Source organism: Drosophila sulfurigaster, chromosome 2R (genome assembly GCF_023558435.1).
Source record: "Drosophila sulfurigaster albostrigata strain 15112-1811.04 chromosome 2R, ASM2355843v2, whole genome shotgun sequence".
Taxonomy (NCBI): domain Eukaryota; kingdom Metazoa; phylum Arthropoda; class Insecta; order Diptera; family Drosophilidae; genus Drosophila; species Drosophila sulfurigaster.
In genome coordinates, this window is record NC_084882.1 from 24,921,909 (window position 1) to 24,938,352 (window position 16,444).

General features: G+C 38.9%; 6 protein-coding genes across 6 annotated transcripts in view; 4 read left to right on the forward strand and 2 right to left on the reverse strand.

Moving 5' to 3' along the window:
- LOC133838951 (uncharacterized) overlaps positions 1–16,444 on the reverse strand; it is a 183,708-nt gene that overhangs the window by 76,283 nt on the left and 90,981 nt on the right. The window lies entirely within an intron of this gene.
- On the forward strand, positions 127–2,234 carry LOC133835945 (UDP-glycosyltransferase UGT5-like). Its single transcript, XM_062266144.1, has 2 exons — positions 127–520; positions 660–2,234. Exons 1-2 carry the CDS (start codon positions 271–273, stop codon positions 1,958–1,960), a joined length of 1,551 nt encoding a protein of 516 aa, XP_062122128.1. The 5' UTR covers positions 127–270; the 3' UTR covers positions 1,961–2,234.
- On the forward strand, positions 2,615–4,956 carry LOC133835944 (UDP-glucosyltransferase 2-like). The gene is made up of 2 exons (XM_062266142.1): positions 2,615–3,186; positions 3,246–4,956. The coding sequence occupies exons 1-2, from the start codon at positions 2,919–2,921 to the stop codon at positions 4,574–4,576; spliced, it is 1,599 nt and encodes a 532-aa protein (XP_062122126.1). The 5' UTR covers positions 2,615–2,918; the 3' UTR covers positions 4,577–4,956.
- Positions 5,134–6,863, forward strand: LOC133835946 (UDP-glucosyltransferase 2-like). Its single transcript, XM_062266145.1, has 2 exons — positions 5,134–5,436; positions 5,504–6,863. The coding sequence occupies exons 1-2, from the start codon at positions 5,190–5,192 to the stop codon at positions 6,829–6,831; spliced, it is 1,575 nt and encodes a 524-aa protein (XP_062122129.1). The 5' UTR covers positions 5,134–5,189; the 3' UTR covers positions 6,832–6,863.
- Positions 7,411–9,657, forward strand: LOC133835947 (UDP-glucosyltransferase 2-like). The gene is made up of 2 exons (XM_062266146.1): positions 7,411–7,692; positions 7,755–9,657. Exons 1-2 carry the CDS (start codon positions 7,446–7,448, stop codon positions 9,080–9,082), a joined length of 1,575 nt encoding a protein of 524 aa, XP_062122130.1. The 5' UTR covers positions 7,411–7,445; the 3' UTR covers positions 9,083–9,657.
- LOC133836761 (uncharacterized) lies at positions 10,686–15,543 on the reverse strand. The gene is given in 7 exon segments (XM_062267350.1): positions 10,686–11,658; positions 11,660–11,905; positions 11,963–12,150; positions 12,220–12,291; positions 12,657–12,903; positions 13,804–15,113; positions 15,275–15,543. Coding segments are annotated over 7 exon segments (3,123 nt in total). The 5' UTR covers positions 15,513–15,543; the 3' UTR covers positions 10,686–10,836.

Consider the following 16,444-nt stretch of genomic DNA (forward strand, 5'->3'; position numbering starts at 1 on the left):
GAATTCAAAATTTTATTATTTTCCTAGTAAGTATCTATCTAATTCTATCACATACCGTCCATTAAAGAATGGACTAATTTTTGAAATTTGTGATACTACTCCGATAGTTCGGTGTTGCCAGTGTTAAAGAGCGTAGTGTGCTAATCTTATCATTTTTGTATATCAATGCGAATTGGTGAGCGATTTGAGTATCAACACTTGATATAGTCAGTTGAATTCCACATTTGCTTCGCATTAGAACTACTTCGCTAAAAGTGATTTAAGTTTAGAATGCGCCTGCAGCGCCTGCCCCTTGAGGTGATTGGCCTTGCGGTGCTCTTGCTTCCCGTGGGTCAAATATGGGCTGCCAGAATACTACTTGTATTTCCCTACGATATGCATTCGCAGTGCAGTCTTTTGACACCATTTTTGAAAGCATTGAGGGATCGTGGTCATGAATTGACTTTAATACACGCGTTTGCAAATTGTCCAATCGCAAGAGAAATACACTCTATTTTCGTAAATGATGAGTATGAAACAGGTAAGTTGCAATCTTCCATTGATAATAGTTACTCGTGTATTGAGCTACAATTTTTTTCGTGAAGATTAGAAACAATGAATTGATTCTTTTCTCCTGATAGTCTGTTTTTTTGCCAAATGCATTTTTACCCAATAAACAGGATTGAATTACGATGACTTTTGGAGCCTTTCCAAATGGAGTGAACTACAGTCTATACGAAACTTTATGGTAAAAATCAACCTGAACGTGTTAGTCAATGCGGAAGTTCAGATGTTAATGCGTTCCAATGTTAGCTACGATTTAATTGTAATGGAACCATCTCACACGGACGCACTCTTCGGCATGGCCGCACATTTCAATGCAACCTTGATGGGCCTTGCAACATGTGGTGGTGATTGGAACTTGGATTCTTTGGTTGGACACTCGGCTGCATCGACATTTGAACCTATTATGCCTATTGGCTTCAAACGTAGCATAACTTTGATTGATCGTTTTTACAATTGGATGCTTATATCTGAGGAATGGATGATGCACAAACTCTTTTTTCTACCAGGTCTACGAGCTCTACATGATCAATTTTTTGGTCATCTAACACAGAGTTTTGAAGATATACGTCAGAATTTTTCGCTGATATTGTTGAACCAACACTTCAGCTTATTCGATGCCCGTCCAAATGTTCCTAGCCTCATTGAAGTTGGTGGCATGCATGTGCCCAAGAAGCGGCCTGAGTTGCTTCCTGATCTCGCTAAGTTTGTTGAAGACTCCCCACATGGTGTTATCTTGATGACCCTCGGCACAGAATTACGCAGCTGCGATTTATCAACGGAAACCTTGTCTATAATATTGAAAACTTTTGAGTCATTGCCGCAACGGATTATTTGGAAATTCGAAGGCAACAAACGACCAAATATTAGTCGTAATATTTACATGAACGAGTGGCTTCCGGTGCAAGCATTATTGGCGCATCCAAATGTACGATTGTTCATCAGCCACGGTGGAATACTGGGTACTCTCGAGGCAGCATATTATGCCAAGCCAGTCTTGGGCATGCCTCTATTTTTTGATCAGATCCGCAATATGGATCGAATGAATGAAGCGGGTGCAGCTATTATTGTGGATATTCTTAAGTTGACAAGGCATGACTTCGAATCAGCTATTAAACAATTGCTTGATCATCCTAAGTATTGGCATAATGCCCAGACATTATCTCAAAGGATTCGTGACCAGCCAATGCATCCACTAGACACGGCAGTATTTTGGACCGAATATATCATACGCCACAGAGGTGCTCCTTATATGAGAGTCTCTCCCTCCAATATGAAGTTTATAGATTACTATTGCGTGGACAAACTGTTAATGATCATTGCACGTCTGAGTTTCAGTATTGGTATAGTTATTTATATTGTTCGCAAATTGCTGCAGTACCGTGAAAAATTCTCTCGTCTCCTTAGGTTAATTTGAACTCTAAAAAAAAATAGAAAGAGAGAAAAACAAAACTAATGAAGTAACCGTATAAGCTATACTAAAATTTTATTATCTAATCTACCTACTGTGTATTACCTATTAAAAATCAGTACTATGGTTCTTATCTTATCGCACTCTTTGCTTTCAATTATTTTCTGGAAGTCAACTAAATTTAGATTCGAAACAAATACTTATCGAATGTTTTGCTCTGCGAGATACTATATAGAATTAACATAAAAATATAAACCAAGGAAATGTTTTTAATATTTGAAAATAAATTTTCATTTTTAAATATTAACACAACAAAGGTAAAATAATACATATTATATTATATACGAATATTAGTAAATTAAATAAACTAAAAGCTCGATGCTATAGACAATCATATATTTTCATATAATCTTTTTAACCTAATATTTTGTAGCACAGTGTAGTACAATCTGAGGGAGCTTAGTTCCAAAGAGTATGAGTATTAACTCACGCTTTTTACGCTCAATTTGACATGCTATAGTGAAATAAAGAGAACATGAGATAGAGTGTTCAGTAGAGAGAGAGAGAGAGCATGAGAGAATAAAAAAGCAAGAGAACACAAATGAGAACGCGAGCTTCTTAATTGCATAACAACTAGTTGAATTAGTAAACAAATGAAATTGTTTTGTTAGACGCGCCCGGAATGACGACGCACAAATACTCGTAGTTAAGCGGTTTTATAAAAAAACCAAAAACAAATAGAGAAAAATAAAAGAAATAAATTCGAATAAAGAAAAATGCGATAGGCTTCAATGGTTTTATTGCAAATTTCTCTCACAACCGTCCACATTTTGATAATCAAGAGTGTTTTGTTTTGTATTTTTTGGCAATAATTAAGGCAATTTCATGAGTAAATTGTTGTTTATTCGATTATGTGTTTTTAGTTGTTGTCGAAACGCGAAGCAATTCGGTGGTTGGCTACGAAATGGAGCTACTACGTCGTTGTCGTTGGCTACTGTGGGCGCTGCTCTATTGTCAGCTATTGACTGACATTGGAGTCAGGGTGCAAAGTGCAAAGATCTTGGCATTGTTTCCATTCCCGGGTAAATCGCAGTACATATTTGCGGAGCAATATCTGAAAGAACTGGCACGAAGAGATCACAATGTGACAGTAATAAATACTTTTGGCAGCGATGAAGTTGTACCCAATTTTAGGGTAATTGGTGCTACCAAAATTCACGAGATAATGGCTTGTAAGTGGTTGCTAATACATACATATGATAAGATATGAGTACATACTACAATTAAATAGCTTTCGGCAGCGGGGACTTTTTCCAACCGGCCAGCCAGTGGACAATGCTGACGATGACGACGGAATTTCTTAACTTGCTCACTGCGAATGTGCTTGACGATGTCGGAGTAAAACAGCTGTTTGAAGCAGAGGAAACTTTTGATTTGGTTATCTTGGAAACTGTTCAAACCGAAGCGCTCTTTGGCTTGGGTCAGCACTTTAAGGCATTGACAATTGGCATCTCTTCGTTTGGCACAGATCAGCATATCGATGAGTTAATGGGCAACATATCGCCATTATCGTACAATCCAATGCTGTTATCTAGTCGCACCGAGCACATGAACTATGAGCAGCGTTTGTGGAATATTTGGGAAGCAGGTGTCGCCTGGATACACAAACGTTTGATTCACTTGCCAAGCCAACAAAGGCTTTATAAGCAATACTTTCCTGATGCCAGCCAAACACTGGAGCAGGTGCTGGACAATTTTTCGCTGATGCTACTCGGCCAGCACTTTTCACTCAGCTATCCTCGTCCCTATCTACCCAACATGATTGAGGTTGGCGGATTGCATCTTAAACAGCAGCGAGAAGCTAAGCCGCTGCCCGATGAGATTGCCAAGTTTGTGGAAAACGCCAAACATGGTGTCATCTACTTTTCCATGGGATCGAACATAAAAAGCTCCGACTTGCCAGTCGCTACGCGAAAGATATTACTGAAAACTTTTGCCAATCTAAAGCAGTGCGTATTATGGAAGTTTGAGCTGGAACAACTTGAGGATCAGCCAGAGAATGTTTTGATTAGCAAATGGTTTCCTCAGCCAGATATTCTGGCCCATCCCAATGTCAAGCTATTCATCACTCACGGCGGTCTCTTGAGCACCATAGAAAGCATTTATTTCGGTAAGCCAGTGCTGGGTCTGCCCGTGTTCTACGATCAACACTTGAATGTCGAGCGTGCTAAGCAAGCTGGCTACGGGCTTGGGCTGGATCTGACGAATTTGAATGGCACCGAGTTGGAGAATAAAATTCTGGAGTTGGTCGCCAATCCTAGCTATGCGCAGGCTGTGCAACTGAAGTCGAAACTCTACAAGGACCAAAAGGATACGCCACTCGAGAGGGCTGTCTGGTGGACAGAGTATGTCATACGTCACAATGGTGCAAAACATTTAAGATCAGCTTCGCGCGACTTGAACTTTGTGCAATTGCACGGCATAGATACTTGGGGACTGATTTGCGGTGTTGCCTCGCTGATCGGATTGATAATTCTGTTTACATTGTCATTGCTTCTGCAAATACTCCGATATATTCTACATAAATTTTCTAAAACTGAAGTTAAACAAAAGAAGCAGTAGAACATAAAACGACAAAGAAAATATTTTAGCAACTATAACTTAAAATAATTAATACATTGATAACACTTTTCGTTTAATACTCACTTATTCTGAACAGAACTAATCAATGTTTTCTTTTATTTTATTTTTTGTGAAATCAAGGTGTTCATCATAAACCTCTAACACTAACTAATAAATATAATTGTTTTTATATTATATATAATATATAGATTATTTTTTATTCGAACTTCTAGAAAAATCATAATATTGTAATTGCTCTACATTCATTACAGATAAGATGGGGCCCAGTACTCAACATCAGATGTTTGATGAAAAAGTCATTAGTTGAGCATGACCAGCATTTCTATAACAGATTAACTGTGTGAGTGTTTGTGGGTGTATTATATATATATATATATATGTATGTACGCTATATGATTGAGGTAAGGCTGACTACACTGGCAAACTATTATAAATTTCACAAATGACTGTAATCGCTGGAGACAATTGTTATCGCATGCACGTCTGTAAAGCGGTCTAGCCTCCGTCTCACAAAGTTCTCCTCAAAACTATCTCAAATTTTTAAAATTCAGTCGAGAATTGGACTCAGTGCGGATTACACGGCTTTAATAAAATGCTCGCGTTACGACTGTGCAGTCTTCTTCCAATAATTGTAGCTTTGCCAAGTCTCTTAGACGGAGCTCGCATACTGGCAATATTTCCTTTTCCGGGCCCTTCGCAGTACATCAATGTGGTTCCGTATTTAAAGACACTTGCCTCGCGAGGTCATGACGTTACTTCAGTGAATGCATTTCCGCAAAAGAAACCTGTAAAAAACTTTCGTGATATTGTCGTTCTGGAAGTATTTCAGTCCTATGAAGGTGAAGAGATTTCTCTCAGCTACTGTCAAACTTAAAAAATATTAACACATGTTGTTACCCCTTTTAGAAACAATCAGTACATTGAGTGACGCCAAGAATACGTGGGAGGAAAACAATTTTATAAATGATTTTTTTATCAGTGTAACAAAGGCAGTGCTGAACAATGCTGAAGTACAACGGGAGCTCCTTCCACGTGGTAAAGCTCAGTATGATTTGATCATTGTAGAGGCTTTACGAACCGATGCACTTTATGGATTTGCTGCACATTTCAATGCGCCCATTATTGGCATTTCTACTTTTGGTACCGACTGGAATATTGATGAGTTGGTTGGCAATACTGCTCCTCTTTCTTACATACCGCTTGTCACCGCTGGTCTAAGCGATCGAATGACCTACTGGGAGAGAGTTCATAATTTTGTTGAGACATCCATAGCATGGGTCAATTGGAAACTGAAATATCACCCAGTTCAGGTCAAGCTGTATGAGCAATTCTTTCCTCATGTCGCCAACAAAGTTCCATTGGTTGAGCTATCCAAGAACTTCTCATTAGTTCTACTCAATCAGCACTTTTCGCTCAGTTTCCCTCGTCCCTATGTGCCAAATATGATCGAGGTGGGAGGACTACATATATCTCACAAACCTGCCCCATTGCCGAAAGATATGGAAGACTTTATCGAGGGTGCTGGATCGGCAGGAGTTATCTACTTCTCACTAGGATCAAATGTTAAAAGCAAGGATTTACCTGAAGAGCGCAGACAAATGCTACTTAAAACTTTTGCAAGTCTTCCACAGCGTGTACTGTGGAAATTTGAAAATGATCAGTTACCTGGAAAACCGTCTAATGTATTTCTTAGCAAGTGGTTTCCACAGCCTGACGTTCTAGCGCATCCTAATGTGAAACTTTTCATTACTCATGGAGGCTTGCTGAGTACGATTGAGAGTATTCACCACGGCAAGCCTGTGCTCGGTTTGCCATTCTTTTACGACCAGTTTCTTAACGTTGAACGTGCTAAGCGAGCTGGTTTCGGCCTGGGCCTCGATCACAAGGAGATGACATCCGAGGAATTAAAAAATACAATTCAACGACTACTGACGGAGTCCAGTTTTGCGAAGACAGCTCAACAGATGTCAGCTCGGTATCGAGATCAGCCGATGAGTCCTCAGGAGACTGCTGTTTGGTGGACTGAGTATGTACTGCGACACAATGGAGCACATCACATGCGGGTTGCGGCACAGGATCTTAGTTTTGTGGAATATCATAATTTGGATGTGCTTGGAACGTTCGTAGGTATTATTGTTATAGTACTTGTTGCAGCTACTTTGATCGTATGTAAGCTCTTTGGTTTTGGCAAAAGTCAGAAGGTATGCAATAGAAAAAAATTGAAGGATCAATAATATATTATCGACAGTTAAACTCTAGTTAAAATAGAATATATTAATTGTTAAATGTTTTTCTCAACCCAACATTCTAGAACAGCTAAAATTACGTTTTATAATTTTTTTAATCTATTACTGTATTTCTTTTTTACCCTATAAAAATTCATTTGGTAAATAAACACAACATTGTAAAATTTCTAAGACGAATGCTTACTCTTATCTGAAAGTTTTTACTCTTTACAGCGGATGTGTAGCTAAAGTAGCTATCAAACATACATACATATGTTGCGCTCTTAGATTAAAGTGCGAGCAGCTGTCTGGCACGCTGTTACAGAGGCAATTGTTATTGCCTGCATGCGTCGGGGAAGCTATCTTATCTCTTAATTGTAAACGCGACACCAGATTCGCTCAGTTATCTAATTCTGTCGTGAATTAAAATTAGTGTGTATAATGCGGTCGTACAAGAATGTTCGCGTTCGGATTGTGCAGTCTTCTTCCCATAATTATAGTTTTGCCAAGCATGCGTCGGGGAAGCTATCTTATCTCTTAATCACAAACGTGACACCAGATTCGCTCAGTTATCTAATTCTGTCGTGAATTAAAATTAGTGTGTATAATGCGGTCGTACAAAAATGTTCGCGTTCGGATTGTGCAGTCTTCTTCCCATAATTATAGCTTTACCAAGCCTATTAGAAGGAGCTCGCATACTGGCATTATTTCCATTTCCAGGTCCTTCGCAGTATATTAATGTGTTACCATATTTAAAAACTCTTTCCTCGCGAGGCCATGAAATTACTTCAGTAAGTGCATTTCCACAAAAGAAACCTCTGAACAACTTTCGTGATATTGCCGTTCCGGAAGTATTCAAGTCATACGACGGTAACTAAATCAATCAAATCTACAGATATTAGAACTTCTTTAGATGATGGTGCCTTTTTCAGAAATAAATAGTAAGATTGGTGGAGCTACAAATTCGTGGAAAATAAATGATTTACGGAACGAGTTCTTTGTCAGTGTTACAAAGGCAGTGTTACACAATGCTGACGTTCAACTCGAGTTGTTAACCCCCGGTAAAGATCACTATGATTTGATCATTGTCGAAGTTTTTCGCCAGGATGCACTTTATGGATTTGCTGCACATTTCAATGCGCCCATCATTGGAATTTCTACATTTGGTACCGATTGGAATATTGATGAGTTGGTTGGCAATACTGCTCCACTCTCTTATATACCATTGGTTACAACTGCACTAAGTGATTACATGACCTACTGGGAGCGAGTTCATAATTTTGTTGAGACAACTGTAGCTTGGCTCAATTGGAAACTAAAATATCACCCAGTTCAGGTCAAGCTGTATGAGCAATTCTTTCCTCATGTCGCCAACAAAGTTCCATTGGTTGAGCTATCCAAGAACTTCTCATTAGTTCTACTCAATCAGCACTTTTCGCTCAGTTTCCCTCGTCCTTATGTGCCAAATATGATCGAGGTGGGAGGACTACATATATCTCACACACCTGCCCCATTGCCGAAAGATATTGAAGACTTTATCGAAGGAGCTGGATCGGCTGGTGTCATCTACTTCTCATTGGGTTCAAATATCAATAGCAACGATTTACCTGAAGAGCGAACTCAGATGCTACTCAGAACTTTTGCAAGTCTTCCACAGCGTGTTCTGTGGAAATTTGAAAATGATCAGTTGCCTGGAAAACCGTCTAATGTTTTTCTTAGCAAGTGGTTTCCACAGCCTGATGTTCTAGCGCATCCTAATGTGAAACTTTTCATTACTCATGGAGGCTTGCTGAGTACGATTGAGAGTATTCATCACGGCAAGCCTGTGCTCGGATTACCATTTCATTATGATCAGTTTCTTAACGTGGAACGTGCTAAACGAGCTGGTTTTGGACTAGGTCTCGATCACAAAGAGATGGCATCCGAGGAACTGAAAATTGCGATTCATCGACTACTGACTGAGTCCAGTTTTGCGAAGACAGCTCAACAATTATCTGGTCGCTATAAAGATCAGCCAATGAGTCCGCAAGAAACAGCTATTTGGTGGACTGAATATGTTCTGCGACATAAGGGAGCACATCACATGCGGGTTGCAGCTCAGGATCTTAGTTTTGTGGAATATCATAATTTGGATGTGATTGGAATGTTCGTCGGCAGTTTAATTATAATTGTTTGCGTATTTGTTGTGATTGTTCGCAAGTTTTTGGGCGTTGGCAATAGTCCAAAGGTATACAGTAAAATAAAATTGAAAAGTAAATAATGCTGAATTTTATTGTAAAAATTTATGTTTTCAATAAAATCATTAAGAATTATAATAAGGCTTACAGTAATAAATCGTTTACTTTATTCGAGTCACAATTATTACATAATCCCTGTACACAAGGTAGAAAGTATTGATCGTTGGTTGTCTGTCTGGTATTGATTGTACAATGTACATATTTATCACTCATTTGTATGCAGCTCATTATGGTATGGATAACACAAGAATATACGAAAAATATGCATTAACCGCTGTCCAATCAGTTGCATACGTTTCGTATGCATAATATTAAATTGCAGTACCATTTCCGTTGTATTCGAACGGTTTTATTTGGCCGCATCATCAAATGCTTAATCAAAAATTCATGAGTTGAATATGCTATTTGTTGAAGTTGATGTTGTTGGTTGCTGGTTTCTGGCTGCTGGTTACTGTTAGCAATGATATTTTGCATAAAATGCTGTAGCTGCTGTTGATATTGTGTAAATATTCATGATTTCCTGCGATTAAACACTTTCAAAGAAAGTATCTTAAAATATCACTTGAAAATTTGGAATAATGTTTAGCTTTAAATACTTTCTCGATAACTTTAATTGTGTGAAAATCACAAAAACATGTTTTTTTTTTCAAGTTTCGAAAAATATTTTTCATTTGAGGCACAATATCTTGTTATTTCTTAAGCCTTAACTTTATTAAGTATGGGCCTTAACATAAAATATCTTTCTAACTTCATTTATACACACAGGTTGTAAGAAAAAGCCCCTGGACAGGGAATTCACATATAATTTAAATTCAAATCTTGCAATGAGATAAAATTAATAGAGATACTGAGGTATTAAATGTGCAACGCTGTCTAAGCATCTTTGTTAATTTAATGCACTCATATTCGTACACCAAAATTGATATTTTAAATATATAAAATAAAAAGCTGAGCTTTTTCAAGATAAGTAACAAATTAGTAGAACAAAATAAATCGCAACATTCCATATTGAATTCGAGTAGTCGAGTAAATTCGTCTATAGCTTTTCTTGCTTGTCTTTTTTTGTTGTGTTTGCTTAGGTATATACATTTCTTGCTGTTCACTTTTAATATGGCCGCTATTACAGCCGCCAACATTTCCGGAGCGGACGCTGATTTTCCACTGCAGCCATGGTCCAAAACAGTTGCAATAAGTTGCGCAAAAACTTTTATACGCCTTTTGCACGAGACCCTTTGGCCACCGTTTTACCACCCACCACCCGCTGCCTAGTTTTCACTATACTGCCAGCAACAACAATTGTCGAAAAAAAAACACAAAAACAAAAATAACAAAACAAAAATAAAACGGGACGAAGAAAACAAAAGCGTTGAGTGTTGGGCGGACGTATGGACATGGGCGTGACCATGGCACTGCCACTAGCGTTGCTTTTGCTGGGCTCGCTGCTGAAAATTTGAACGCGCTGATGGGCATTTTTTACAACTGAAGCGTTAACTATGCGAAACTAGCAAACAAAAAAAAAGTAGAAGAAAAAAGAAAAAGCCCAAAAAGAATGGGCAAAAAGTTGAAGAGAAACACTGGGCTTGGGTGCAGTTAAAATCGACGATAGCTATACAAAAATATTTCCCATTTTATTTTACAATCTCAATGCCGGCGGCAACCCAAACCGACCTCTCGCTGCAATTTTTATTAGCAAAATCAAACACTTAAAGTGTGGCTGGAACTTATCGACAATATACACACACAGACTATCTTATAATACTTAATCTTGAACCTTCTCTCAATTACGTTTCACTTTTGCTTTTGCTGTCTGGCGACCCAAGAATAAATTCTGCAGTGCTCCCCATGCCCGGCGTATGAGCAATAGAATACAATAGAGCACAAATAAGATGCCGCCATAGAGGACTAGAATAGCATCCAGGTTATGATATTGCACAAAATCGAGATCCTGGGATGCACTTCGCAAATACTTGGCACCCTTATGCCTGGTCACATGTTCCACCCAGTAGACAGCACGTTCCAGTGGCAGTTGTGGCTGATCTCTATAGCGAGCGGACATGTCTTTGACCAGTTCAATGGCCTGCGGCTCTTGAAGCAGCTTGTTGATAGCCGCCAGTAATCTTGCCGTTGTTAGCTCTTCATAGTTAACTGTCTTGCCATAGCCATTTTGCTCAGCACGTGCCATATTAAGGAATTGATCACCAAAAATGGGAATACCCACAAATGGTTTGCCATGATAAATCGATTCTGTGGTGCTGAGCAGACCGCCGTGTGTGATGAATAATTTGACATTCTCGTGGGCCAATATATCGTCCTGTGGGAACCAGTCCGAGATAAAGACATTCTCTGGTTTACCCGGCAAATTGGGTTCTTCAAATTTCCACAGCACGCGTTGCTTCAGCTGGCTGAAAGTGTCAATTAAAGCTTGTCGCTTTTCTTGTGGTAGATTTTTGCTCTTTAGGTTAGATCCCATGGAGAAGTAAATGACACCATGTTTAGCACCCTTGATGAACTCTTCGATGTCCTTGGGCAGTGGACTGCGATTGCGTTGAATGTGCATGCCACCCACTTCGATCATATTGGGTGAATATGGCCGGGGGGAAGCTCAGTGAAACATGCTGATTGAGCAAAACCAAGGCTGCATTACTGCGCGTCTCATAGAAATCTTGTTTGTTATTGGGAAAGTATTTGTTGAAGAGTTGTTCCTGTTGTGGCAAGTAGTAGAACTTCATGAACAAATACTCGTAGGTGAGGAAGGCCAAATTGATGACTCTTTCGACGAACGACATGTGATCGGAGAATTTGAGCAGTGCATGAGGTACATAAGAGGCGGGCGATGGCGAGCCAACCTAAAATAAAAATAAAGTCAGCCAATTTGAGTAAAGTATTTTGATTCTAATGGTTACCATATCAGTGTTCCAGCTGATGGCGCCAAAAGTGCCGAGACCAATAAGTGGTGCGTTGAAATGCTCAGCAAATCCAAAATGCGCTTCGTTCAGAAATACTTCGTTGATAACTGCATCAAAAGTCTGATTGGAATCTTTCAATTTCTTAACAATTGGATCTTGAAGCACCGTCTCGGTTATACGTATACCTAATATGTAGTCCAAAAATAACAATTAGCAACGCTTAGTTAAGATTAACAATTCTTGCGAAATCTTACCCATGTCATAGAATCCAACAATTTGTTGTATAATTGGCTGTTCCGATTTTTTCAGTAAATTATCTATGTCACCTGGAATGTAAAGAATAAATATTGTTGTTTGAATGTTTGTAAAATAACCATACTGTATATATAAACCCGTAAGTATCAAACTGTTAGCGAAAACTCATTAAGGTAATTGACAGTTGAGCTTTGATATTTTTTCATATGAAGGTTATTGTTAGTTTTACGAGTATGTAAGAAATACAAATGTAAGCTAATATATAATTAAATACGAAGGCTTTAATTTTCACAAGTACGTAGTGGTCACATCGTCATGCATTTTCTGCTACACAAACTTAAACTTATTCATAGTAGAAATTATATAGAAATGCGATAAGCCCCGCGGCATTTTTCTTATCAATATTACCGAATTAAGACTGCATTAAAATATTTACCTCCCATGGATTTCAAAATATTTGGAACGGGCACATCATTAATATTCTGAATAGGTTTCTTGAGCGGGAAGGGCGAGATCAAGGTCACCTGATGACCAGCGGCTGCCAAACCTTTGGCCAACGCTGACCCGACATTATAGTGAGATCGAGCACCAGTTGGAAGCACCATTAGATAGTTATAAGCTGTCACGGAGCCCAGCAGCCCAAGCAGCAAGAGCGAGTACAAACTGGTTTTATTGCGTGACATTTTTTTTTATTTCACTATTGTTTTTCGATAAACAATAAAAATAATAATTTTTTGTAATTATTGCGATTCTATTTTGGAACGCACAACACTTGTATTCTTAAAAGCACTTGCAGGCGGCGATCTATACGCACGATCGTTCCGCAGTAAACTGACGAAACTCTCACAGAAGTCACGCAAATATATACATATGTGATTTTATTCGGTATGTGAAACACATGCCAGGGATTGAAACTGCTATTCGTGGAGGTTGTTCGGCTATACCGAATGTTAGTTTGCGCTACAAACTCGTTTTTTTTTTTTTTGTTATGTTATGTTGACAAAGTCACAATGACTAGGTTAATTCTTATCGTTGTGGTCGGACAATTAATTATTTGAATTTGGAATGAGAAGTGCCTTTGTCAGCTGGCTAGACGGAAGCATGTGTAGCGCTTTTTGTCGTCTTTATCTTGTTTCTCTTCTTTCTTTATTTTGTTTTGTTCTCATTCGTGTTTCTGTGCACAGCCGGCTTTCTATACCGAAATAAATAGATTGCTTGTTTGGGTTCTGACGCAATAATTCGCACAATCTATAAAAAAGAGTCAGACGACCTCAAACCAGATGATCATATTGTACTTTGATTAATTTCTTGTATTCTAAAAGTTTCTTATAATCATTATATATTACAAGTAAACAAAATATTTTGTTTTCAAATGCGCTCTTCACACTCAACAAGCTCTTAATGTGCGGCATTCTCTCTTAGATATTGTGTGTTCAAAGAGAAACATGTTATTTGAAAACGAAAACAAGTGGGAGCATTGAATGCTCTTAAAACTTTTTTAAAATACTTTTTTATTTATGAAATTTTAAAAACAAAAACGTATTAATTTAATTATGTAAAATATCAATAAATAATTTATTCTAATTTCTTTTTACCTTTTTCTGACTTTTCTTGTTTCTAATGAATTTGACTATGAACACCAACAGGCCAATAATCGTAAGTAAAGTTAGGATAAGCCCACCAAAGATCAGTGCTAGCACATCCAGATTATTGTACTGTATGAACGATAAATCTTGTGAGGCACTACGAAGGTACTTGGCACCTTTTTGCCTAGTCACATGCTCCACCCAATAGACAGCACGTTCCAAAGGTGTTTCGTGCTGGTCACGGAACCTCTCAGACATGGCACGCACCTGAATCGTATAGCTGGGATCTCCGATTATCTTATCTATTGCACTGCGTAACTTTTCGGCTGTTAGTTGATCAAATCTGACTGCAGCTCCGTAGCCAGACTGTTCGGCACGTGCCATATTCATGAACTGATCACCGAACATGGGAATACCCAACACAGGCGTGCCATGATAAATCGATTCGGTGGTGCTCAGCAGACCGCCATGGGTGATGAACAATTTGACATTCTCATGTGCCAATACATCGTCCTGGGGGAACCACGTTGAGATGAAGACATTCTCTGGTTTGTCGGGTAAATCTTTATCCTCAAATTTCCACAACACGCGCTGCTTCAGTCCACGGAATGTGGCAATCAACGCATCGCGTTTGGGCTTTGGCAGGTCGGCGCTCCGCAAATTGGAGCCCATGGAGAAGTAGATGACACCGTCTTTGGCACCGTTAATGAACTTCTCGATGTCTTGGGGCAACGGTTTGCGTTGGCGTTGCACATGCATGCCACCCACTTCAATCATGTTGGGTGCATATGGTCGTGGAAAACTGAGTGAAACATGATTGTTTAGCAGCACAAGTGACGCATTTCCACGCATCTTGTAGAAGTCTTGCTTGTTGTTCGGAAAGAATTTGCGATAGAGCTGCTCCTGCCTGGGCAGATAGAATAATCGCTGATAGGCAAACTCGTAGGCTGAGTATAGGAAATTGTGAGTGCGTTCCCAGAAACTCATTCGATCACTGAACTGCAGCATAACATTTGGCACATACGAGAGCGGCGAAGGTGTGCCAACCATGTCAGTAGTCCACGAGGAGGCGCCAAATGTACTGAGTCCGATGAGTGGTGCATTGAAATGTTCTGCAAATCCAAAATGCGCCTCGTTTATGAAGACCTCGCATATAACTGCATCATAGGTGCGATTTTCTTTGAGAAGTGTTTGAACAGCTGGTTCCTCCAGCAAAGCTCTGGTTATGTCCAGACCCATTCCATGGAAAGTAGGCAGACGTTTTATAAGAGGCTTCTTTGCGTTCTCGAGTATTCGCGCCTTGTGCGCTGCAAAAGAGAATTTATTAAATTAATAATATTTATTTAACTCTTAATATAAATAAACTCCAAATTGAGCACACGTATTTGATTGTGCTTGCGATATCAGTCGACGTTTCAGTGATAACAACTACGTGCCGGCTTCAATGTAAAATCCATTTGCTACTTACCAGCCATAACGGGTATTATGCCCGGCAAGGGTACATCCAATAAGTTTTTAATAGGTTTCCTTTGTGGAAATGCCGAGACCACCGTCACTTCGTGTCCTGCAGCCACCAATCCCTTGGCCAGAGCTTGTCCAACATAGAAATGCGACTTGGCTGTTGTTGGCATAACCATCAAGTAGGAGTAGCCAAACACATGGCCAAGACTGGCCAACAATAAAGTGCACAAATAGAGCAGCTGCATTTTGATATTATTTCCAGTAACAAAGCTACCATACAACTGACGATCAACCCCGTTGTACGATTTTATATACTCAACTAAAGAGGGATTTTAAAAAGATAAGAAGCTACACTTGGGGATTTTTTTAAATGCCAAACAGGTTAGAACCCAACATTGAGTAAAATTTCCCCTATCAAAAAAACCAACTCTTTAATTGCCACTCTTTGACTAAGAGAAAGTGTGAAGAGAAAACTTAACTCCATCAAAATATTTATAAAATGTCAACGAATCCGAAAAATATTAAATAGACATGCATGCATAAAAAGCCATTACGCGTTTAAATTCAAATATAATATTTTATGCGAGTCTGTGCGAATATTTTGGGTTGTCTGTTGAACGTTATATACAAAGCCAATTTTGGTTACGCATCGCTTGGCAGGCCCAAAAAATAGATGCTAATTTATATGGCAGCTACCATTATGGGGCCCTATGTTGAAAACTCAATATGTCTATATGGTAAATACATTGTAATGCTTATTGTTGTTATTGTTGTTGATGCTAAAAGCTATCAGCCGCAAACAATACACGTGCCCGTTGATTGATTTCGAAATAGAATGTCAACGAAAATAAACAATATTTAAATTCAGACAAGGGAGATGGAAAAAAATTTAAATAAGCAACAGAGCATTAAATTAAACAGAATCACAGTTCCATTGAAACCTTTACACACGCTCATCGACTGCCATAGCTTCGAGGTGCAAACGCTCGAAATTGAAGGAAATGAAATGCCAAAAAGACAAAGTTTCCGTTGCCCGCACCAATCTGACTGTGTCCTTTTCACTGTCTCTGTATGTGTGTGTGCAATGACATTGAAAAGCAGTCGAAAAAAAATATGAAAATGTATGTTATGTGAGCTGAAAGTTAGCTATGCAAAAACCTTTTTGATGGTGCGCTGA